Source organism: Anomaloglossus baeobatrachus, chromosome 2, assembly GCF_048569485.1.
Source record: "Anomaloglossus baeobatrachus isolate aAnoBae1 chromosome 2, aAnoBae1.hap1, whole genome shotgun sequence".
Classification (NCBI taxonomy): domain Eukaryota; kingdom Metazoa; phylum Chordata; class Amphibia; order Anura; family Aromobatidae; genus Anomaloglossus; species Anomaloglossus baeobatrachus.
Window position 1 is genome coordinate 202,277,682 of NC_134354.1, and position 25,033 is coordinate 202,302,714.

Below are 25,033 nucleotides of genomic sequence, written 5' to 3' on the forward strand. Positions count from 1 at the left end.
AGTTAGAAGTTCATGATATCGATTTCGGGTTTGTTTTGTTTTTGTTTTTTTTAAAGAACCCTATAAAGATCACCTTTCCAATAAAGGCTCTGCAATCGTCTGACACTTGTCAATGCCAGTGACAAAACGCAATGAAATTGTAGGTTTTGATTTTCTGCATAGGAATAAATGGGTGTTTCTTATATGAAATGCACAATGACTGCAGCTCCGGTCACTTGTCCTGATTTCCAATGTTGGAGCTGAAACAAGAAGAGATTATTGACCAGAACAAGGAAGACCAGGAGCAGTCTCCTCTAGAAAAATGTTTAGCGCAATGGGGTCTTCTCAGGGTATAACTGCAGAGAGTGCTCAAGGTGTGCTAACCTGGGGGGCTTGTGTGACACTCCAGGCTCCTGCAGTATCCACAGTTACTTTCCAATTATGTCCATGGGGATGGGTGTGATCAGCACTGGCAAATTACAGGACAAAGTAGAGAAATGGTGGTTTAATGTCCACGCGTTTGAGTGAAACAGAATCCTTGCTCAGGACTACCACATGTAAAACTGATTTAATGTAAACTCACACTGATCTGAGGAAAAGAGCCACGCGCATGCCAAGATTTCCAGGAACTAGTGGTGACACCAACCAATGGAAATCATGTTATTAGGCCCACAGGGACATAACATGGAAAGAGATCCAATTAGCCAGGGAAGTGACGCCCTCTTGCGGCTAGCCATGGCAAGTGACGCCCTCCTGCGGCTAGCCATGGCAAGTGACGCCCCCTGCCACTAGCTACGGCCCGCGACGCGCCCCCCTGCAGCTAGCCACGGGAAGCGACGCGCCCTCCCCTCCGGCTAGCCATGGCCCGCGACGCGCGCCCCCCCCCCTGCGGCTAGCCACGGCCCGCGACGCGCCCCCCCCTGCGGCTAGCCACGGCCCACGACGCGCCCCCCCCTGCGGCTAGCCACGGCCCCGCGACGCGCCCCCCTGCGGCTAGCCACGGCCCGCGACGCGCCCCCCTGCGGCTAGCCACGGCCCGCGACGCGCCCCCCTGCGGCTAGCCACGGCCCGCGACGCGCCCCCCTGCGGCTAGCCACGGCCCGCGACGCGCCCCCCCCCCCTGCGGCTAGCCACGGGAAGCGACGGCCCCCCTGCGGCTAGCCATGGCCCTTATTAGCATAGAGACTGAGGTTTCAAAGTTGTTAGGTTTTTTTTTTTAAAAAAAAAACACAACTTATTCAGATTAGTGAATAGCATTACACAGGGATGGTTAGGGAGGGAATTTGGGCATACAGGTATCCATGCTGCTGGGTTAAAAGGCATTGGGGACCTGACAGGTTATCTTTAAAACATGACGGACAATAAAGTACTGGAATACTATGTATAGCGGGTTGAAATACCATAAAGCACAGTTTTCTTTAAAAAACAGAACAGTAGAAAATACATGTGCAGTAATGTTGGACTCTTACACACCTATATCAAAGAGAGAACACTGAGAAGATTAAACCGTGAGAACGATGCTGGGATTGCTGTTTATAAAAGTATATATCCTAAAAATGTCATGAAAATAAACAAAAAACTGCACCTTCTAAAGAAGTGTCAATAAATGTCCTGTCCAGCAAATAAATAAGAAGTAGCCCTGTCAACAGGAATTGAAAAATTAAATAAATGATTTTTTTGGAAAGCTGGACCCCAGATTTTTTCCTACCATATCCAGTAAAAGTACAAAAACTGAATAAATTCAATAACGCAAATGCACCTAAACACTGGCCTATAAAAACTAAAAAAAATAAAATAAAAAACAATTCTCCTGCAATATCCGTGAATTGGGTGTAAAAAAAAAAAAAATAAAATAGTCATATCTTCAAGGCAAAAATAAGCTGGAGCTGCAGAGGTTAATAATGTCTGAGAATAACTCGGGTGATTCATTGCATTGCAAGAAATAATCTTCCTAATTAAAGTGTGCCACAGCCCGCACACGAGTAAAGGCGGAAGTGATTGCGGCCTCTACAGACACTTTTCATTACACTCGCTAAATATTTCATCATCGTGTTTGGGGGATTTGGCCTCATTACAGGTGTCTTCTAATTCTCCTTGTATGTTTCCGCAGGTGCGTATTGCTGCAAAATTCATCACTCACGCACCCCCTGGGGAATTCAATGAGGTCTTCAACGGTAAGTGAGAATAACGCACAGGGCATGCTCTGTTTGGCGCCAGATATGTTTTTCACTCTGGACTAATAGTCTTTAAAGGGAATCTCACAACGCTTTTGTGATCTGAGAGCAGCATGATGTGGGGGTAAGAGAACCTCATTCCATCGATGTGTCGTTTACTGGGCTGCTTGCTACAGATTTGATGAAATTTGTTTTTTTTTCTGCTGTAGACCTACCATTTTTCTGAATGTTGAACTCTGAATTTACCATGCCCACACTACTGATTTGGTAGTTTTCTGCCTATGCAGAGTGTACACAAAAAGTTGCCAATCAGTAGGTGTGTGGTTATACATAACTCGTGAATATGGATCACTACATAGCTGCAGTTTTACTGGTCCTCTAATGACCGTTTTTGTGCGTTTTGTGCCGCAAAACGCAGAAAAAAGCACCCGTGGCAAAAACACATGCGTTCTTACTGCGTTTTGGTGCGTTTTTTGCTGCGTATTTGCTCACTGCGTTTTTATGCGTTTATCAGTGAACAATGCCATTAAAGATTGTTGGGGGAAAAAAAAAGAAAAAAAAGGTCTGATGTCATTTCCTTCCATATGTTCTTCATTCTCCAATAGTGTATGCAGGAGAGCAGACAGCTGCAGAACTACAAGGCTCAGCATGCTCCAGCCTGGACTGTATGCAGGAGGGAGAGGCAGGGGTAACAGAACTACAAGGCTCAGCATACTCCATCCAATAGTGTATGCAGGATAGCAGACAGCAGCTACAGAACTACAAGGCTCAGCATCCTCCATCCAGGACTGTATGCAGGAGTTTTTTGTTCCCCAAAAAAATGACGTGGGCTTCGCCATATTTTTGTATGCTAGCGAGGTACATCAGGCAGGTAATTGTGGAAAAATAGCTCACAATTGAAATTCCCTATCTGTATGTCTTTGGAGGAAACACACGCAAACATGGGAATAACATACAAACTCCTTGCAGATGATGTCCTTGGTGGGATTGAACCCAGGACCGCAAGACTGCAGTGCTAACCACTGAGCCACTATGCTGCCCATTTTCTAATTTTATTTTTTTTTCTAATAATTAAAAGTCTCCACCATTCTCTCTCTAGCCCTATTGCTTCATTTTTTTTTTACTACTTTCTGTGCGATGACTCATCATTTAAGAACCCCAGTGCTTTGTGGGATACTGAAATGCATTGTCGTCGGGGGGCAGAGGCCGTGGTCACTGCTGTAGCCCCCACCTTGAAATGAAATGTCACCGGTGCCCCTTTGGATAGCCTAAGGTTCTTCCATTCTCACCATTCACAATCATTCCTCATTGTGTTGGAATCAGTGAGCTTACTCTGGAGCGTTTTCCTGAGATCCTATCAGCTGAGTTGGGGTCTGTCCACGCGATTTGGATGACGTTGTGTTCTGGACGCAGTGTCCTCCATCCTGCGGAGATGCGAGTGCTCTCTGGTGGAGAATTCAGCAGTCCGTGCCCACAATCAAGAGTTTGTGCGCTGCAGACATTCGCTGTGTTCTTCCCACTGAGAACACTCGTGTCTCCACAAGCATAAATTGACATGCTGTGGTTCGGATTGTCGCATCGCAGGTGAGTTTACGCTGCGTACAATAAAAGCACAATGGGCATGATATCTCTATAAATCCACCCACACTGCTTTTACTGTACAACGTAGTGTAAATACACTACATCCAACACGCTGCTAATACTGATCCTGAGAACCCGGCCTAAAGACCACAAAACTCGGCTCATCTTTCAGGTGGTCAAAGCTGATGAGCTCAGAAGGAAGAGAGGTCCTAAACTGTTCCATCAGCCTGAGCCCACTGACTGATTCTGAGGTCATTCTGCAGCCATCAACAAGCTGGGCAACACGCAGGCCATAGAAGACTAACTACAACCAATTGTACAAATGATTTTCACGGTCGCATGCCCCTTTTTAAATAGATCCGTGATCTTGTATGCACACTGCCTCTCCATTCCTCATTTCTGGGACTTATGGAGATGGTTGAGTCCGACAATTAGTGATCTCAGTGCATATGTGTAACCACCGCTCCATTCACATGGCCCACAGGAGCCCTGGCCATGGTTGTCTGGTCCCAGAGACCACATATATCGCCGGTCTGATATTAACATATCAATATAGGCAATTGCCCTGACTTGTAGCCAGCATTTACATGGTGATTGTTTCTTCTGGAATGTGGTTGGTTCTCTGCCTCTGTCCTGCCATTGTCCTTGATGGATGTGGTCACACAGGCAGACCTGTGTATATTTATATACATCTAATAAGGGAAGTACCATAGATGCGGCCATGTCCTCCTCCAGGCTGACCCGCACAATTTTTTTATGGCCTACATCTGACATACATTGTGTAGTTTTCAGACTACTTGCTGCTGTTCTCTTAGTGATCAGTACATGTCACTGACACCAGTGTCCTGTTTCTCTCCATAATGTCCCAGTATAATGAAAACTACGTGCAGCTCTCATGTGTAATGCCCTTGTATAAATGTCTGTCTAATGTGTATTCTCTTTTCTTTAGATGTCCGGTTACTCCTCAATAATGACAATCTGCTCAGGGAGGGAGCGGCGCAGTAAGTGTCCAGACGTGTGATGTAATGCTGAGTTCAGGGAGCTTCTTATTTAGGGTTATCTTCTGTGCTGGGATAACCACCATAGCTGATTGTCATGGCCGACCCTCCTGTTCTGTCTGCTGGATTCTTCGTGCAGCCATTATGACCATCTCCAGGCTGCGACTGTTAATGTGCACATTGTACACAGTCTTTATTGATGGGTGTAGCAGAGTAAGGAGCCAATTCGTTAAAGGAAATGTATCACTATTCCTTTTTTTTTTTTTTTTTTAAGTGGTTATTTAGGACCATTTTATGTATTAAGGTTTAAGGCCCATGGTAAAAAATAAACAGAAAGCTAGTTAACTACCAGCATTGTTCAGTGTGGTCCCGGACCGCTCCTACTGGTGATTCTTCTGCCCCATGTCCACAGGTCAGCTCTTCCTCTTCCGGGCTACTCTGTCAATGGGGCGTGACCGCCAACCTCATGCTGATTGACAGCCAGCTCCCCACTGCTAACATCGGCCGTTGCGTACAGAGCGGAAGAGGATGAGCTGCTCTGTAGACATGACATTAGTGGAAGTCACAGAGCGCTATCAGGAGCTGTCTGACTACCGTATTTTTCGGACTATAAGGCGCACATAAAATCCTATGATTTTTTTCAGATATCGAAAGTGCGCCTTATAATCCGGTGCGCCTTATATATATGACTACAAGCGAGCATTATGCCTCCTGTTAAGAGACATGCTTACTCACCTAAACCGGTCGCTCCAGTGCTGGTTGACCAGATGGGCGGCGCTTTTCTCCAGGACCGGCGCCTCCTCTTTCGGCCATCTTGCTCCTCTGTCTTCTGAAGCCTGTGTGCATGACACGGACCCACGTCATACACACTCTCCTCTACTGAGGTCCTGCACAGGACTGATCAAAGTGCGGTATTGTAGTGCGCCTGCGCAGGACCTCAGTGCCGACGAGTGTGTATGACATGGACACGTCATGCACAGAGGAGCAAGATGGCCGAAAGAGGAGGCGCCGGTCCCGGAGAACAGCGTCGCCCCTCTGGCCAACCAGCACCGTAGCGACCGGTTTAGGTAAGTAAAGTGTTTTTTTATGTTCTATGGCATGGCCTGCGCTCTTATATACAGCATGTTAGAATGCTGTATATAAGAGCAGCGTCGGACTGGCTACCGGAGGAATCTCCAGTAATGCCAGGCCTGGATTCAGTTACCTGCATTGCACTCCGGAGCTCTCATCTGAGCTCCAGAGTGCAGCCTAGACTGTACCGCGAGCGCCGAGTGATTTGATTCCCCGGTGATTGCAGTTCAGTTCATGACAGCTGCAGACATGCCGGGTTGATCTACGGTGCTCTCACCTGCACTCCGGAGATCAGCCCGGCCTGTCCGCAGCTGTCATGACCTTAATACGCTGCGCCTTATAATCCGATGCGCCTTATATATGAACCTAGGCGCCTTAGCAGGCGCTCATTGATAATGCGCCTTATAATCCGGTGCGCCTTATGGTCCGAAAAATACGGTACTCTGTGCCGGCAGATATCAGTGCCCGGAACAACAGGTTCGAAGGTGGCAACTGTCTGCTTGTTAGTTCTTAGGCCCATTATAAAAAAAAAAATAATTAATATTCCCAGATAACGCATTTAATGTTTGGAATTTATTAAAAAAAAAAAATAAAAAATGTATTTTTGATCTTTTTAAAGTTAACTGGTGTAAGTTATATTGTATGTTAGGCTATGTGCGCACGCTGAGTATTTGGTTGCAGAAATTTCTGCACCAAATCTGCATCTTTTGGCAAGAAAAATACTTTGTTTCCCAGGGTTTTTTTGTTTTTAGTGTGTATTTTGCCTCTTTCCATTTTTTTTTTGTATGTATTTTCATGCATTTGAGGTGGAAACACATTGAAAAAAACACTGAAAGAATTGACATGCTACAGTTTAATTTTTGTTGCAAATCTGCAAGGGAAAAAAGTCGTCGTCTGCACAAAACGTCAGGATTCTCATTGACTTTGCTGCCATAAGGATTGTCATGCAATTTGTGACAACTGCACTGAAAAATGCATAAAAAAGCGCAATAAATACACACTGTGCGCACATAGCCTTACTCCGCCACCATGGGCTGGCATTTTTGTGAGTGTCTGAGCATGACGTACATACAGTAGATACGTCAGTGATAGGAGACTGCAGTCGGACCCTGACCCCATCTCTCGTCTACATAGCAGTGTAGGGAAAGGGCGCCATTTCAGTTTTCATCTCCGATAGCAGAAAAGCCAGAATCTGCGCTGCCACCAGCAGTTGTCAGTGACACGGACCTCATCTTAGTATCACATTTTAGGCACCAACTAAATTTAATCATCCATTATCCTTTTTTAACCACCCAGAATAGGCGAGGAGGAGTGACGCATGCGAGCACAAATCTTACGCCCATCAGTGACTGGAGTAAGATTTCTGACATAAGCTATGCCACAGCTACTAATGAATTAGACAGGCAGGGGTCACGCCATCCCTGGTCTCACCCCAGCTGCACCAGTTTTGGCAGAGCTGGCCGCGATTGGCATAACATTGCGTCATTTTTGCTCAACTCTTTATTACACTAAAATTTTGTAAATTTTCAGTTTATACTCCCAGAAGCCGGGCTTTTATTGCGGCGGCTGGCCAGATTTAGAACTCTATTAACCCCATATCTGCAGGTTAATATCGTTGTTTGACATGAATGCTTCTCTGTAAAAGTAAGATAACAATGTAGGAGCCAAATACTTTTATTCCTAATTAGGGATGATCGAATACCGCGAATATTTGCCGAATCGGTCGCCGCTATTCACGAATATTCGATGCGCAATGTAAGTCTATGGGAAACCCGAAAAACAATTATTCGGGCTTCCCATAGACTTAAATTACGCATTGAATATTTGCATAGCAGCGACCTATTCGTCGGATATTCGCGAAGGCAAATATTTGTGGTATTTGATCATCCCTATTCCTAATATCTACACAACGGAGAAGCGAAATGAAAGAACAAAACAGTTATATTCCGCTCTGCAGCCCCTATTACATGCTGCATCCAGCTCATCATGAATAATTCGGTGAAAGGACCTCTCTAAGGATGGAATTTCATAGCAGCGATATATATGCCAACATTTATGTCAGAAGTATACCCTACATGCAATGTGATTTTTAGATTTTACCTCTTCTCTGCTCCACAGTGCGTTTGCCCAGTACAACATGGATCAGTTTACCCCTGTAAGGATTGAAGGCTACGATGACTCGGTAAGAAGATTTGTCTTCCCTTTTGAATAAAGCAGGTTTATTAATCTAGGCCCGAATGCAGCTGTAGAAGAAAAATGCATGTCAGGTGTGGTGAGTGCCTGGTACTTGGGGAAAAATGCCTGTAGGCAGGTGCATAGCTGTGATTTTGGTACTTTTACTAGTCCTTAAAGGGAATCTGTGAGCAGGTTTTTGCTATGGAATCTGAGAACAGCATGATGTAGGAAAAGAGACCCGGATTGTAGGGATGTATCACTTAGCTGCTTGGTGCCATTTTCATAGAACCTACTTTGTCTGCTGTAGATGTAGCAGAGCAAAGTCTTCTGGGCTGTGTGTAACCCCATTCACTCCCCTGACTGGCAGCTTCATGCATATACTGAATTGTCAGCAAGCTACCAATCAGGGGTGGGGTTACATAGATTAGCTGGTCTGACATGCATGTGAGTTCTAGTCCTGTAGTGATGTCCTGCTGATAAAGCACTGATTGTGTTGAAACTAGAACACAGCCCAGTAAGTGACACATTACTGAAATTGGGGTCTCTGCTCCTACATTATGCTGCACTCAGATTAAATAGCAAAATGTCATGCTGAAAGGGAATCTGTCTGAAGCCGAGATACGTTTTAGGTCATTTCTATAGCTCTGTCAGTTTACGGATTGATAAGATGCATTTAGTGGGAATTCATTCTCCAGGTCGGTCATTTGTGCTTCTAACTGACTCCCCGCTAGAGCTTGACGATTAACACTAGAACTACTGGACTCGTGACACCTATATAGAAATACATGGTGCAAAGTAGTCAAAATGACTACCTCAGTAGTTCTAGTGTTAATGAAATTAACTGGATTACCGTATTTTTCGTTTTAGAAGACGCACCCCAAATTTACAGATGACAAAAAAGAAACGGGGTCCAACTTATACTCCAGTGTTGTCTTACCTGAGGTGGGCAGCAGTGGTGGTGAAGCAGGGTCACAGGAGGCAGAGGTTGTGCTGGCAGCGGCGGTCAGTGGTGGAGGTGGCGATGGCTCAGTGGTGGAGCAGGCCAATGCAGTGTGTCCGCGTTCCGGGACAAGTGATGGCAGAGCGGCGCATGCACAGATAGATGGAGCTCTCATCCAATGGCTCAATCTGCGTATGCGCTGACACCCGGTGCCATCATTTGAAACCGGACTGTGGACACGCTGGGACACCCGGCGCACGCACAGGGTAGCAGCCAGCAGGATGCCCATCCACCTGCACAGAGAAGCAGCTGGCCGCTGAGACACAGAGGCAGCCGGCACACAGGCACCCGGTCGCCCGCACGCACCCGACCGCCTGCACAGACAGCCCCACCGGTAGGCTATATTCGGATTTTAAGACGCACTCCTCATTTTCCTTCCTAATTTTTGGGAGGAAAAGTGTGTTTTATAATTGGAAAAATACTGTAATTCACCATTGGAGGTCAGCTGGATTGTCAGTTTTGCTATCCAAATTTGATTTTAGCTCTCCCCTCTCTGCTCCTGACAGCAGCTGAAAATCTGAGCTCTGCAGGAGAAGCTGATTTATCATGGGAAACACTGACAAAAAATGGTCAGGAGGTAGAGGTGTGTGTGTGTGTGTGTGTGTGTGTGTGTGTGTGTGTGTGTGTGTGTGTGTGTGTGTCTCCTAGAGAGCGGACCAAGGCTCCAGCACACTTCACTGCCTGCAATAACCCCCTAACAACCAATGTAAAGCTCAGAAAGCTGGTGTCTGGAGAGCCGCAAATAAGTACAGTGGGGGAAATAAGTATTTGATCCCTTCCTGATTTTGTAAGTTTGCCCACTGACAGGTGGATTGTTGTTAATTGTAACAGTGAAAGACTATCCACAATAAAATCCCAAAAATCACATTGTATAAATTTATTTGCGTTTTGCATAGAGAAATAAGTATTTGATCCCTCTGGCAAACAAGACTTAATACTTGATGGCAAAACCCTTGTTGGCAAGCACAGCAGTCAGACATTTTTTGTAGTTGATGATGAGGTTTGAAAACATGTCAGGAAGAATTTTGGTTCACTCCTCTATGCAGATTTTCTCTAAATCATTAAGATTTTCAGGCTGTCGCTTGGCAACTCTGAGCTTCAGCTCCCTCAATACGTTTTATATTAGATTAAGGTCTGGTGACTGGCTAGGCCACTCCATGACCTTAATGTGTTTCTTTTTGAGCCAGTCCTTTGTTGCCTTAGCATGTTTTGGGTCATTGTCATGCTGGAAGACCCAGCCACGACCCATTTTTAAAGTCTTGGTGGAAGGAAGGAGGTTGTCACTCAGGATTTTATGGTACATGTCTACATACATTGTCCCATTGATGCGGTGAAGTAGTCTTGTGTCCTTAGCAGAGAAAAAACCCCAAAACATAATGTTTCCACCTCCATGCTTGATAGTGGGGATGGTGTTCTTTGGGTCATAGCAGCTGAGACTACAGCACCTTCTCCCAATCACTCTCAGAATCATCCAGGTGTTCACTGGAAAACTTCATACGGGCCTGCACATGTACCTTCTTGAGCAGTGGGACTTTGCGAGCACTGCAGGATTTTAAGCCATTACGGTGTAATGTGTTACCAATGGTTTTCTTGGTGACAGTGGTCCAAACTGCTTCATATCATTAACAAGTTTCCCCCGTGTAGTTTTAGGCTTATCTCTCACCTTCCTCATGATCCTGGATATCCCATGAGGTGAGATTTTGCATGGTGCCCCAGATTGATGTCGATTGACACTCATTTTGTATTTCTTTTATTGTCGTACTATTGTACCAACAGTTGTCTCCTTCTCACAATGTCTTTCTTATGGTTTTGTAGCCCATTCCATCCTTGTGCCGGTCTATGATCTTGTCCCTGACATCCTTAGAAAGCTATTTAGTCTTGCCCATGTTGTAGAGGTTAGTCTGACGGAGTCTGTTGACAGGAGTCTTTTATATAGGTGACAATGTAGGACAGCTGTCTTTAATGCAGGTAACGAGTTGATTAGCAGCGTCTAACTGGTCTGTAGGAGCCAGAACTCTTCACGGTTGGTAGGGGAGCAAACACTTATTTCTTTGTCGCTCCATTGGGAGACCCAGACAATTGGGTGTATAGCTTCTGCCTCCGGAGGCCACACAAAGTATTACACTTTAAAAAGTGTAAAGCCCCTCCCCTTCTGCCTATACACCCCCCCCGTGCCTCACGGGCTCCTCAGTTTTTATGCTTTGTGCGAAGGAGGCTGACATCCACGCATAGCTCCACATCTTAGTCAGCAGCAGCTGCTGACTATGTCGGATGGAAGAAAAGAGGGCCCATAACAGGGCCCCCAGCATGCTCCCTTCTCACCCCACTCTGGTCGGCGGTGTTGTTAAGGTTGAGGTACCCATTGCGGGTACATAGGCAGGAGCCACATGCTGTTTTCCTTCCCCATCCCTCAGGGCTCTGGGTGAAGTGGGATCCTAATCGGTCTCCAGGCACTGGGACCGTGCTCCCTCCGCAGCCCCTGGGGAATCTACTGGACAGGAGCTGGGTATCGTCAGGGACAAGGCCCTGCTACTGTGAGGTACTCTGTGTCCCCGTGAGGGACCGCGCATGGAGCGCTCGTGCCATACACACTGCAGCACTGCTGGGTGTGTTAGTGCGCCGGGGACTACCGCGCCGACCGCGCTTATTTGCCGGCCGCGCTTATAACTTTAGTCCCCGGCTTTTGCGGCCTAGTATCGCATATTCCCGCCCCCAGGCCTGCCAGTCAGGGGAAGGGCGGGACGCTGCACAGGACGTCAGCGCTGAGGGCTGGAGCATACTTTGTATCCTCCTCCCCCCTCACTCAGCACAGTGGGGCATCAGATTCCCGCACTTTCTAGGGCACGCCCACGGCCCCCTCCTCCCCACAGAACGCCGGCAGCCATTCCTGTCAGCACTTCTGACGCTGGAGAGGAGAGACAACACGGCTCTGGGAGGCCCAGGCAGGGAATCTGGTGATCACACAACCGCTTTGAGCAGTCGGTAAGCAGCACCTGTGGTGCTGGCCCCACTGAGTGCCGAAGTGTACATATATATATATATATATATATATATATATATATATATATATATATATATATATATATATATATATATATATATATATATATATATATATATATATATATATATATATATATATATATATAATATATGCTTATATGCTATACATTTACACTGTATGGTCGCACTGTTGATTTTTGGCTATATACCCTCCCGGATTGTACTCAGAGGAGACAACAGCATGTCGTCCGCAAAAAGCAAGGGTGCCAAAGCACAGGCTTACTTTGCAACCTGTACCTCATGTGCAGCTATACTACCGGCAGGTTCCACCGACCCTCATTGTGTGCAATGCTCGGCCCCTGTGGCACTTACTCAGCCGGAGCCTCTGCTACTGGTGGCCCAGGTGGAACCACCTGCTACCACTGTCCAGGTGACAGGGACGGAGTTTGCAGTATTTGCTGACAAACTGTCTGAGAGTATGGATAAATGGTCTGCTAAGATACTAGAAGCCTTACAGTCCAGACCGGTGACTCAGGCCCCCTGTTGAATCATTGACCCCAGGCCCCCCTCAGTTGGAGCAGCAAAGTGCTCCTGGGGTGACTCATAGGTCCCAGGGTGAGGTCTCCGACACGGACCGCAGTCCCAGGCCACCTAAGCGGGCTCGCTGGGAAATTCCCTCGACTTCATCACACTGTTCAGGGTCTCAGCAGGTGGACTCTCTGGATGATGAAGCGGAGGTAGCAGATCAGGATTCTGATCCTGAGGCCGCTCTCAACCTAGATACACCTGAAGGTGACGCCATAGTGAATGACCTTATAGCAACCATCAATCAGGTGTTGGATATTTCTCCCCCAGCTCCTCCAATTGAGGAGTCAGCTTCTCAGCAGGAGAAATTCCGTTTCAGGTTTCCCAAGCGTACATTGAGTACGTTTCTGGATCACTCCGACTTCAGAGAGGCAGTCCAGAAACACCGAGCTTGTCCAGATAAGCGTTTTTCCAAGCGCCCTAAGGATACACGTTATCCCTTCCCCCCTGACGTTGTCAAGGGCTGGGCTCAGTGTCCCAAGGTGGATCCTCCAGTCTCCAGACTGGCGGCTAGATCCATAGTTGCAGTGGAAGATGGGGCTTCACTCAAAGATGCCACTGACAGACAGAAAGAGCTCTGGTTGAAATCCATCTATGAAGCTATCGGCGCGTCTTTTGCTCCAGCATTCGCAGCCGTGTGGGCACTCCAAGCTATCTCAGCTTGTCACTCGCAGATTAATGCAGTCACACGTATGTCTGCTCCGCAGGTGGTGTCCTTAACCTCTCAGGCGTCGGCGTTTGCGTCCTACGCCATTAATGCTATCCTGGACTCTGCGAGCCGTACGGCGGTAGCATCCGCCAATTCGGTGGCAGTCCGCAGGGCCATGTGGCTACGTGAATGGAAGGCAGACTCTGCTTCCAAAAAGTTCTTAACCGGTTTACCATTTTCTGGCGACCGCCTGTTTGGTGAGCGATTGGATGAAATCATTAAACAATCCAAGGGAAAGGACTCATCCTTACCCCAGTCCAAACCAAACAGACCTCAACCACGGAAGGTACAATCGAGGTTTCGGTCCTTTCGGTCCGCAGGCAGGTCTCAATTCTCCTCGTCCAAAAGGCCTCAGAAGGATCAGAGGAACTCCGATTCATGGCGGTCTAAGTCACGTCCTAAAAAGACCGCCGGAGGAACCGCTCCCAAAGCGGCCTCCTCATGACTTTCGGCCTCCTCACACCGCATCCTCGGTCGGTGGCAGGCTTTCCCGCTTTTGCGACGCCTGGCTGCCACAGGTAAAAGACCGTTGGGTGAGAGACATTCTGTCTCACGGTTACAGGATAGAGTTCAGCTCTCGTCCTCCGACTCGATTCTTCAGAACATCTCCGCCCCCCGAGCGAGCCGATGCTCTTCTTCAGGCGGTGTGCACTCTGAAGGCAGAAGGAGTGGTGATCCCTGTTCCCTTTCAGCAACAGGGTCACGGTTTTTACTCCAACTTGTTCGTGGTGCCAAAAAAGGACGGATCCTTCCGTCCTGTTCTGGACCTAAAACTGCTCAACAAACACATAAAAACCAGGCGGTTCTGGATGGAATCCCTCCGCTCCGTCATCGCCTCAATGTCCCAAGGAGATTTCCTAGCATCAATCGACATCAAAGATGCTTATCTCCACGTACCGATTGCTCCAGAGCATCAGCGCTTCCTGCGTTTCGCCATAGGGGACGCACACCTTCAGTTCGTGGCACTGCCTTTCGGCTGGCGACAGCCCCACGGGTCTTCACCAAGGTCATGGCAACAGTAGTAGCAGTTCTGCACTCTCAGGGACACTCGGTGATCCCTTACTTAGACGATCTGCTTGTCAAGGCACCCTCTCAAGTGGCATGCCAACACAGCCTGAACATTGCTCTGGAGACTCTCCAGAGTTTCGGGTGGATCATCAATTTCCCAAAGTCAAATCTGACACCGGCCCAATCTCTGACATATCTTGGCATGGAGTTTCATACTCTCTCAGCGATAGTGAAGCTTCCGCTGGACAAACAGCGTTCACTACAGACGGGGGTGCAATCTCTCCTTCAAGGCCAGTCACACCCCTTGAGGCGCCTCATGCACTTCCTAGGGAAGATGGTAGCAGCAATGGAGGCAGTTCCATTTGCGCAGTTTCATCTGCGTCCACTTCAATGGGACATTCTCCGCAAATGGGACAGGAAGTCGACGTCCCTCGACAGGAACGTCTCCCTTTCTCGGGCAGCCAAGGCTTCCCTTCAGTGGTGGCTTCTTCCCACTTCTCTGTCGAAGGGGAAATCCTTCCTGCCCCCATCCTGGGCTGTGGTCACGACGGACGCGAGCCTGTCAGGGTGGGGAGCGGTCTTTCTCCACCACAGGGCTCAGGGTACTTGGACTCAGCCAGAGTCCTCCATTCAGATCAATGTTCTGGAGATAAGGGCAGTGTATCTTGCCTTAAAGGCGTTCCAGCCGTGGCTGGAAGGCAAGCAGATCCGAATTCAGTCGGACAACTCCACAGCGGTGGCATACATCAACCACCAAGGCGGAACACGCAGTCGGCAAGCCTTCCAGGAAGTCCGGCGGATTCTGCTATGGGTGGAAGCCACAGCCTCCACCATATCCGCAGTTCACATCCCGGGCGTAGAAAACTGGGAAGCAGACTTTCTCAGTCGCCAGGGCATGGACGCAGGGGAATGGTCCCTTCACCCGGACGTGTTTCAGGAGATCTGTTGCCGCTGGGGGATGCCGGACGTCGACCTAATGGCGTCCCGGCACAACAACAAGGTCCCGACATTCATGGCACAGTCTCAAGATCACAGAGCTCTGGCGGCAGATGCCTTAGTTCAGGATTGGTCACAGTTTCAACTCCCTTATGTGTTTCCTCCTCTGGCACTGTTGCCCAGAGTGTTACGCAAGATCAGGTCCGACTGCCGCCGCGCCATCCTCGTCGCTCCAGACTGGCCGAGGAGGTCGTGGTACCCGGATCTGTGGCATCTCACGGTGGGCCAACCGTGGGCACTACCAGACCGACCAGACTTGCTGTCTCAAGGGCCGTTTTTCCATCTGAATTCTGCGGCCCTCAACCTGACTGTGTGGCCATTGAGTCCTGGATCCTAGCGTCTTCAGGGTTATCTCAAGAGGTCATTGCCACTATGAGACAGGCTAGGAAACCAACGTCCGCCAAGATCTACCACAGGACGTGGAGGATATTCTTATCTTGGTGCTCTGATCAGGGTTTTTCTCCCTGGCCATTTGCCTTGCCCACTTTTCTTTCCTTCCTTCAATCCGGATTGGAAAAAGGTTTGTCGCTCGGCTCCCTTAAGGGACAAGTCTCAGCGCTCTCTGTGTTTTTTCAGAAGCGCCTAGCCAGACTTCCACAGGTACGCACGTTCCTGCAGGGGGTTTGTCACATTGTCCCTCCTTACAAGCGGCCGTTAGAACCCTGGGATCTGAACAGGGTGCTGATGGCTCTTCAGAAACCACCTTTCGAGCCAATGAGGGATATTTCTCTCACGCCTTTCGCAGAAAGTGGCCTTCCTAGTAGCAGTCACATCACTTCGGAAAGTGTCTGAGCTAGCAGCACTGTCATGCAAAGCCCCTTTCCTGGTGTTTCACCAGGACAAGGTGGTTCTGCGTCCGGTTCCGGAATTTCTCCCTAAGGTGGTATCCCCATTTCATCTCAATCAGGATATCTCCTTACCCTCTTTTTGTCCTCATCCAGTTCACCAATGTGAAAGGGATTTGCACTTGTTAGATCTGGTGAGAGCACTCAGACTCTACATTTCTCGTACGGCGCCCCTGCGCCGCTCGGATGCACTCTTTGTCCTTGTCGCTGGCCAGCGTAAAGGGTCACAGGCTTCCAAATCAACCCTGGCTCGGTGGATCAAGGAACCAATTCTCGAAGCTTACCGATTTTCTGGGCTTCCGGTTCCCTCAGGGCTGAGGGCCCATTCTACCAGAGCCGTGGGTGCGTCCTGGGCTTTGCGGCACCAGGCTACGGCTCAGCAGGTGTGTCAGGCAGCTACCTGGTCGAGCCTGCACACTTTCACGAAACACTATCAGGTGCATACCTATGCTTCGGCAGATGCCAGCCTAGGTAGGCGAGTCCTTCAGGCGGCGGTTGCCCACCTGTAGGAAGGGGCCGTTTTACGGCTCTATTACGAGGTATTATTTTACCCACCCAGGGACTGCTTTTGGACGTCCCAATTGTCTGGGTCTCCCAATGGAGCGACAAAGAAGGGGGGAATTTTGTTTACTTACCGTAAATTCCTTTTCTTCTAGCTCCAATTGGGAGACCCAGCACCCGCCCCTGTTCCCTTCGGGCTGTTGTTCTTTGTGACACATGTTGTTCATGTTGAATGGTTTCAGTTCTCCGAAATTTCTTCGGATTGAATTTACTTTAAACCAATTTATAACTTTTCCTCCTTCTTGCTTTTGCACCAAAACTGAGGAGCCCGTGAGGCACGGGGGGTGTATAGGCAGAAGGGGAGGGGCTTTACACTTTTAAGTGTAATACTTTGTGTGGCCTCCGGAGGCAGAAGCTATACACCCAATTGTCTGGGTCTCCCAATTGGAGCTAGAAGAAAAGGAATTTACGGTAAGTAAACAAAATTCCCTTCTTCTTCTTGAAAAATGCAAATAAATTTGTACAGTTTGATTTTCTGGATTTTATTTTGGATACTCTATCTCTGTTAAAAATTAACCTACCCTTAAAATTATAGACTGCTCATGTCTTTGAGTGGGCAAACTTACAAAATCAGCAAGGGATCAAATAATAATTTCCTCCACTGTAAATCTCCTCCAAAAAATGTTCTGTACCCCTCCTTCACACTCACTGTTCCTCAATGGTAATGGCTCCCCCCTTCTATACCTTTTCCCGTGTCTTACACTTCTGCTCCTTGCCCTGCATAAACTGCAATAAAGTTTATCTGACCCTCGTCTGTCCCATTCATTCATCAATCTAAAACAAATTAGTATGACTTCCATAGGCTCAGAAATCTCCAACAATATTTTCCTCTACTTTCTGGTGTAAGCAGAACTGCCCAGCCCTGCTCCCTACTCATCCCTCTTACTTCTGGGACACTTGGTGGTTGATCTCGAATTCCTGCCATTTATGTGCAGATATACTGTATATTTCTGCTGTATATGTATTATTACAGTATCCTGCTCCCCCCCACGGTATGCACTACACAGAACAACAACCCAGTGCACAATTCTGGGGTCCACCTTGTCCTCTTGTTTTCTAGTGACTATTTTCATTCCTTTGGATGTTTTTGTAGTTTTGAGATGTAATAGTCTTGTATTTTGACCCATTTTGCACTGACTGGTGGAACCTCTTGTGTAGACGTGCAGCATACATTGGCCACGCTGCCTATATCAATGCCACAGCGCTGATCAATTTCTAACCTAGATGGAAGCAGTTTCTAGTAAAATACAGTACTTCCTAATGAATGAAACATTTCGAGTATTACAGGATAATTTAATTGTGTTTTTTTTTTACATTTCTATAGGTCTTAATTACAGAACATGGAGACCTGGGCAATGGCCGGTTCTTGGATCCCCGAAACAGGATTTCCTATAAGTTTGACCACTTGAGAAAAGAAGCAAGTGATGCTCATCCCGATGAAACGGACACAGCTTTAAAGTCTTGGAGAGAAGCCTGTGACAATGCTTTAAGGGCATACGTGAAAGATCATTACCCTAATGGCGTCTGTACTGTTAAGTATCTGACATGGGTTGTTTTTTGTTTTTTTTTTTTTTCCATGATCATATTTAATTGAAATAAACCTTATACCATGAAAATGCAGTCCACCCTGTAGGTGCTATGTTATATATAGAGCAGGAGGAGCTAAATAGTTTGTTATATAGTTTTGTGAGAAATGATTCATTATAACATGATGTATTTATATAAACCTCTGCTGTTTCTGGGCCTTTCAGTCCAGTGGGCGGTTTGATCAGTGACGGACAGCTTTCACCGCATGTGTGCTTACAGCGATAGCAGTCAATCACTGATAGGACCACCCACTGGACCAATACCATCTTAAGAGCAGAGGTTTAAAGGATTATAACACAAGTTATACTGAATCTTTTCTCACAAAACTATATAGCAAACTTCTCCGCTCCCCCTGCTCTATAACATGGCGTTTGCAGACTACTGCATTTTCATGGTGATGGGATAACTTTAGCAATACTAAATACTCCGACGCCATCCACTAACTGGTCTGTTTTCTGCAGGTCTATGCAAAGACTATAGATGGACAGCAGACCATAATCGCCTGTATTGAAAGCCACCAGTTCCAGCCGAAAAACTTTTGGCAAGTATATATTATTTTTTTAACAAGATGTTGCTCTTGTCTCTTTAAAGCTGACAGACATAAAGCTGGAAAGTTCCGCATAGCTGCAACGTCATGTCAGCCCCTTCTGGTCGTTAGATGGGCTGTGACTTTATCTCCTGCTGAGTGGGTCATCCCGAAAACGTCTATCCTTTTAGGTCCTTTCACTCCAGTGTTTATAGGGAGCTTAATCCTTAAAGGGATTGGCCACCCTTTTTGTTATTGATGGCCTATCTTTTAGATAGACCATCAATATCTGATCGGTGGGGGTGCAGCACCTCCATCACCCTGATCAGCTGTTACCGGCTTTGGTGGCATCTGGAAGTTTTCGGATGCTGCTAAAACATAGGAGTTCTGTCATTTCTATAGTGTGTGGGTATTACACATTCACGCCCTATTCATTTGGATCTGTAGTGCCTGGCTGTGGCCACTATAGTTTTGATGGAGTTGGTGTGTTTGGCCAGCCACCGTTAACAGTAGTGGCCAATTTCCTTAACCCTTTCACGACATGCGGCTTACATGTAGGGTGCGACCATTATGTCGGCTGAATAGTAGAGAGCCAGCCAGCAATATCATTAGCAACTGGCAATGATATACCATAGCTGACACACTACTAGCACCGATACTGATGCGGCATCGATCTGCTTACAAGAGGGGAAAAAGGGAGCTCTTTGATCCGATCGGCACACCGTTATCACGTCATCAAAATCGTTTCCATGTTGACTTCAGGCCAAATAATGGCCGCGGGGTAACTAAAGTTGTAAGGTTGACATGCCACATGCTTGTGTGTAATTAACAGCTCAAATACCCTGCAATACAAAAGCATTACAGAGTATTAAACAAGCAATCAAGGCAGGGAAGGTTTGTCCTATAGAGGACCTAGGTAAAAGTTAAAAAAAAAATAGGAAAAAAAATATTTAGAAAAAAAATCACAAAATAAAGAACAAACCAATTTAAAAAAAATTATACCAATAAATACATATTTCTTTTTCGCTCCTAATTGGGAGACCCAGACAATTGGGTGTATAGCTACTGCCTCCGGAGGCCGCACAAAGTACTACACTTAAAAGTGTAAGGCCCCTCCCCTTCTGGCTATACACCCCCCCCCGTGGGAGCACGGGTCCTTCAGTTTTTTGCTTTGTGCGAAGGAGGTCAGACATGCACGCATAGCTCCACTGTTTAGTCAGCAGCAGCTGCTGACTATGTCGGATGGAAGAAAAGAGGACCCATACAAGGGTCCCCAGCATGCTCCCTTCTCACCCCACTTTTTGTCGGTGGTGCTTGTTAAGGTTGAGGTACCCATTGCGGGTACGGAGGCTGGAGCCCACATGCTGATTCCTTCCCCATCCCCATTAGGGCTCTGGGCGAAGTGGGATTTTACCGGTCTCCAGGCACAGAGACCGTGCTCCATCCGCAGCCCCTGGAGAAGCCGCTGGATATGGAGCTGAGTATCGTCAGGGAGATGGCCCTGCTCCGTCAAGGTACTCTGTGTCCCCGTGCATACGCGCGCACACCGCAGCATTGCTGGGTGTGTTAGTGCGCCGGGGACAACAGCGCTGCTGCGCTTGTGCCATTTCCTCACTTCAGCTTAGCTGAGTGGGTAGACTCAGGGAGAACGGTCGCGCCGGCCGCTGGGACTGCGACGCGGCTGGGACTTGTGGTGCGCCGGGGACTTCCGCGCTGGCCGTGCATATATCACGGCCGCGCTTATTACTACAGTCCCCGGCTTTTGCAGCCTAGTTCGTTCGTTCCCGCCTCCGCACCTGCCAGTCAGGAGGAGGGCGGGACGCTGTACAGAGCATCAGCGCTGAGGGCTGGAGTCGTTTTTACATACTCCAGCCCTCACACCAGGCACAGTAGGACGCAGTTTCCCGCTCTTTGTGGCACGCCCACGGTCCGCCCCTCTTCACAGAACGCCGGCAGCCATTCCTGCCTGCACGCTGAGCTGCAGAGGGGAGACGGGGAGACCCAGACACGGGATTCTACGGCCTCATACCCGCTGTTCAGCGGGCGGTAAGCAGCCCTCAAGGGCTCACCCCCACTTGTGCCGTTTGTATACTGAGTATTTTGTGTTGCAAATACTTTGTACTGTACGGTCGCTGGTGATTCTCGGCTATATTCCCTCCTAGATTACAAGGAGGCAACAGCATGTCGTCCGCAAAACGCAAGGGTGCCAAGGCACAGACATTATATGCTGACTGTACCGCATGTGGGGCTGCTCTACCGGCAGGTTCCACTGACCCCCATTGTGTGCAGTGCTCGGCCCCTGTGCAACTTGCACAGCCGGGGCCTCTGCTGGACGTGACCCAGAGTGTACCACCTGTGAATGCGGTCCAGGTGACAGGAACGGAGTTTGCAGCTTTTGCTGACAGATTGTCTATGACCATGGCAAGGATTCTTGACACATTGCAGTCTAGACCAGTAACTCAGACCATGGACACTGTGGCATCATTGCTCCCTGGTCCCCCTCAGCTGGAACACTTCCAAGCTCCGGGGGTGTCACATGCACCCCAGGGTGACGATTCTGACTCGGACGACAGTCCCAGACAACCTAAGCGGGCTCGTTATGAGGGGCCCTCAACTTCGTCTCACTGGTCAGGGTCCCAGCGGGACGGATCTATGGGTGATGAGGCGGATGTAACTGATCAAGATTCTGATCCTGGGTCCGCCCTCAATCTGGATACACCGGATGGTGACGCCATAGTGAATGATCTTATAGCGTCCATCAATAGGATGTTAGATATTTCTCCGCCAGCTCCTACTCAGGAGGAGGCAGCTTCACAGCAGGAGAAATTCCATTTCAGATATCCCAAGCGTAAATTAAGCACTTTTCTGGACCACGCTGACTTTAGAGATGCAATCCAGAAACACCACGCTTATCCTGAGAAGCGGTTTTCTAAACGGCTTAAAAGATACACGCTATCCTTTTCCCCCTGACGTGGTCAAGGGTTGGACCCAGTGTCCCAAGGTGGACCCTCCAATCTCCAGGCTTGCAGCTAGATCCTTAGTTGCAGTAGAAGATGGAGCGGCACTTAAAGATGCCACTGACAGGCAGATGGAGCTCTGGCTGAAATCCATCTATGAAGCTATTGGAGCGTCGTTGGCGCCAGCTTTCGCAGCCGTATGGGCACTCCAAGCTATTTCAGCTGGGCTTATACAGGTCGACTCGGTCACACGTACATCTGCCCCGCAGGTGGCACCATTGACCTCTCAAATGTCTGCATTCGCGTCTTACGCGATTAATGCTGTCCTGGACTCTACGAGCCGTACGGCGGTGGCGTCAGCCAACTCCGTGGTTTTGCGCAGAGCCCTGTGGTTGAGAGAATGGAAAGCAGATTCTGCTTCCAAGAAGTGCTTAACCAGTTTGCCCTTTTCTCGTGACCGATTGTTTGGGGAGCGTTTGGATGAAATCATTAAACACTCCAAGGGTAAGGACTCATCCTTACCTCAACACAGACAAAACAAGCCCCAACAAAGGAGGGGTCAGTCTGGTTTTCGGTCCTTTCGAGGCTCAGGCAGGTCCCAATTCTCCTCGTCCAAGAGGACTCAAAAGGATCAGAGAGGCTCAGATTCTTGGCGGACACAGTCACGCCCAAAAAAGACAGCAGGAAGAACCGTTACCAAGACGGCTTCCTCATGACTTTCAGCCTCCTCTCTCCGCATCCTCGGTCGGTGGCAGGCTCTCCCGCTTTGGCGGCATTTGGCTGTCACAGGTCAAAGACCGTTGGGTGAGGGACATTCTGTCTCACGGGTACAGGATAGAATTCGTCTCTCGTCCTCCAACTCGTTTCTTCAGAACTTCCCCACCGCCAGACCGAGCCGATGCTCTGCTGCAGGCGGTGACCGCTCTAAAGGCGGAAGGAGTGGTGACTTCCGTTCCTCTTCAGGAACAAGGTCACGGTTTTTACTCCAATCTGTTTGTGGTGCCAAAGAAGGACGGGTCCTTTCGGCCCGTCCTGGATCTAAAGTTGCTCAACAAACATGTAAAAACCAGGGGGTTCCGGATGGAATCTCTCCGCTCCGTCATAGCCTCAATGTCTCAAGGAGATTTCTTAGCATCAATAGACATCAAGGATGCTTATCTTCATGTGCCGATTGCGCCAGAGCATCAGCGTTTTCTACGCTTCGTTATAGAAAGCGAACACCTGCAGTTCGTAGCGTTACCTTTCGGGCTGGCAACAGCCCCTCGGGTCTTCACCAAGGTCATGGCAGCAGTAGTAGCTGTCCTGCACTCGCAGGGTCACTCCGTGATCCCGTATTTGGACGATCTACTTATAAAGGCACCCTCTCAAGAGGCATGCCAACACAGCCTGAACGTGGCACTGAAGACTCTCCAGAGTTTCGGGTGGATTATCAACTTTTCAAAGTCAAATCTAACCCCGACCCAATCACTAACATATCTTGGCATGGAGTTTCATACTCTCTCAGCGATAGTGAAGCTTCCACTGGACAAGCAGTGCTCTCTGCAGACAGGGGTGCAATCTCTCCTGCAGAACCAGTCCCACTCCTTGAGGCGCCTCATGCATTTCCTAGGGAAGATGGTGGCAGCAATGGAAGCAGTCCCTTTCGCGCAGTTTCATCTGCGCCCTCTACAATGGGACATTCTCCGCCAATGGGACGGGAAGTCGACGTCCCTCGACTGGGCGGTGGTCACGACAGATGCGAGCCTATCAGGGTGGGGAGCAGTGTTTCTTCACCACAGGGCTCAGGGTACGTGGACTCAGAGAGAGTCCACCCTTCAGATCAATGTTCTGGAAATCAGAGCAGTCTATCTTGCTCTGCGAGCCTTCCAACAGTGGCTGGAGGGCAAGCAGATCCGGATTCAGTCGGACAATTCCACAGCGGTGGCGTACATCAACCACCAAGGGGGAACACGCAGTCGACAAGCCTTTCAAGAAGTCGGGTGGATTCTGACGTGGGTGGAAAACACAGCATCCACCATATCCGCAGTTCACATCCCAGGCGTGGAAAACTGGGAAGCAGACTTTCTCAGTCGCCAGGGCATGGACGCAGGGGAATGGTCCCTTCACCCGGACGTGTTTCAGGAGATCTGTCGCCGCTGGGGGATGCCGGACGTCGACCTGATGGCGTCACGGCACAACAACAAGGTCCCGGTTTTCATGGCACGGTCTCACGATCACCGAGCTCTGGCGGCAGACGCCTTAGTTCAGGATTGGTCGCAGTTCCGACTACCTTATGTGTTCCCACCTCTGGCATTGTTGCCCAGAGTGCTCCGCAAAATCAGGTCCGACTGCCGTTGCGCCATTCTCGTCGCTCCAGACTGGCCAAGGAGGCGTGGTACCCGGATCTGTGGCATCTCACGGTAGGACAACCGTGGGCGCTACCAGGCCGTCCAGACTTGCTGTCTCAAGGGCCGTTTTTCCATCTGAATTCTGCGGCCCTGAACCTGACTGTGTGGCCATTGAGTCCTGGATCCTAGGGACCTCAGGTTTATCTCATGATGTTGTTGCCACCATGAGACAGGCTAGGAAACCATCCTCCGCCAAGATCTACCACAGAACGTGGAAGATATTCTTATCTTGGTGCTCTGCTCAGGGAGTTTCTCCCTGGCCATTTGCATTACCTATTTTTCTTTCCTTCCTGCAGTCTGGGTTGGAAAAAGGTTTGTCGCTTAGCTCCCTTAAAGGACAAGTCTCTGCGCTATCCGTATTCTTTCAGAAGCGCCTGGCGCGACTTCCTAAGGTACGCACGTTCCTGCAAGGGGTTTGTCATATCATTCCCCCTTACAGGCGGCCATTGGAACCCTGGGATCTGAACAAGGTTCTGATTGCTCTCCAGAAGCCACCTTTCGAGCCTATGAAGGAGATTTCCTTTTCTCGGCTTTCACAGAAAGTGGCTTTTCTGGTGGCGGTCACGTCTCTTCGGAGAGTGTCAGAGCTGGCGGCGTTATCTTGCAAATCTCCCTTCCTGGTGTTTCACCAAGACAAGGTAGTACTGCGTCCAATTCCAGAGTTTCTTCCCAAGGTGGTATCTTCCTTTCATCTCAATCAGGATATCACTTTACCATCTTTGTGTCCGCATCCAGTTCACCATTTTGAAAAGGGTTTACATCTGTTGGACCTGGTGAGAGCACTCAGGATCTACATTTCCCGCACGGCGTCTCTGCGCCGTTCGGATGCACTCTTTATCCTGGTCGCTGGTCAGCATAAAGGGTCACAAGCTTCCAAATCCACCCTTGCGC

The 25,033-nt window shown here is 48.7% G+C and overlaps 1 protein-coding gene across 1 annotated transcript in view; it reads left to right on the top strand.

Moving 5' to 3' along the window:
* The window catches only part of CAPZA1 (capping actin protein of muscle Z-line subunit alpha 1), a 118,556-nt gene that overhangs the window by 34,639 nt on the left and 58,884 nt on the right, over positions 1 to 25,033 (top strand). Inside the window, exons 2-6 of the mRNA XM_075335585.1 lie at positions 2,090 to 2,153; positions 4,684 to 4,735; positions 7,922 to 7,985; positions 18,010 to 18,216; positions 18,734 to 18,813. Coding sequence (XP_075191700.1) covers positions 2,090 to 2,153; positions 4,684 to 4,735; positions 7,922 to 7,985; positions 18,010 to 18,216; positions 18,734 to 18,813 — 467 coding nt within the window. The remainder of the gene's footprint in view (positions 1 to 2,089; positions 2,154 to 4,683; positions 4,736 to 7,921; positions 7,986 to 18,009; positions 18,217 to 18,733; positions 18,814 to 25,033) is intronic.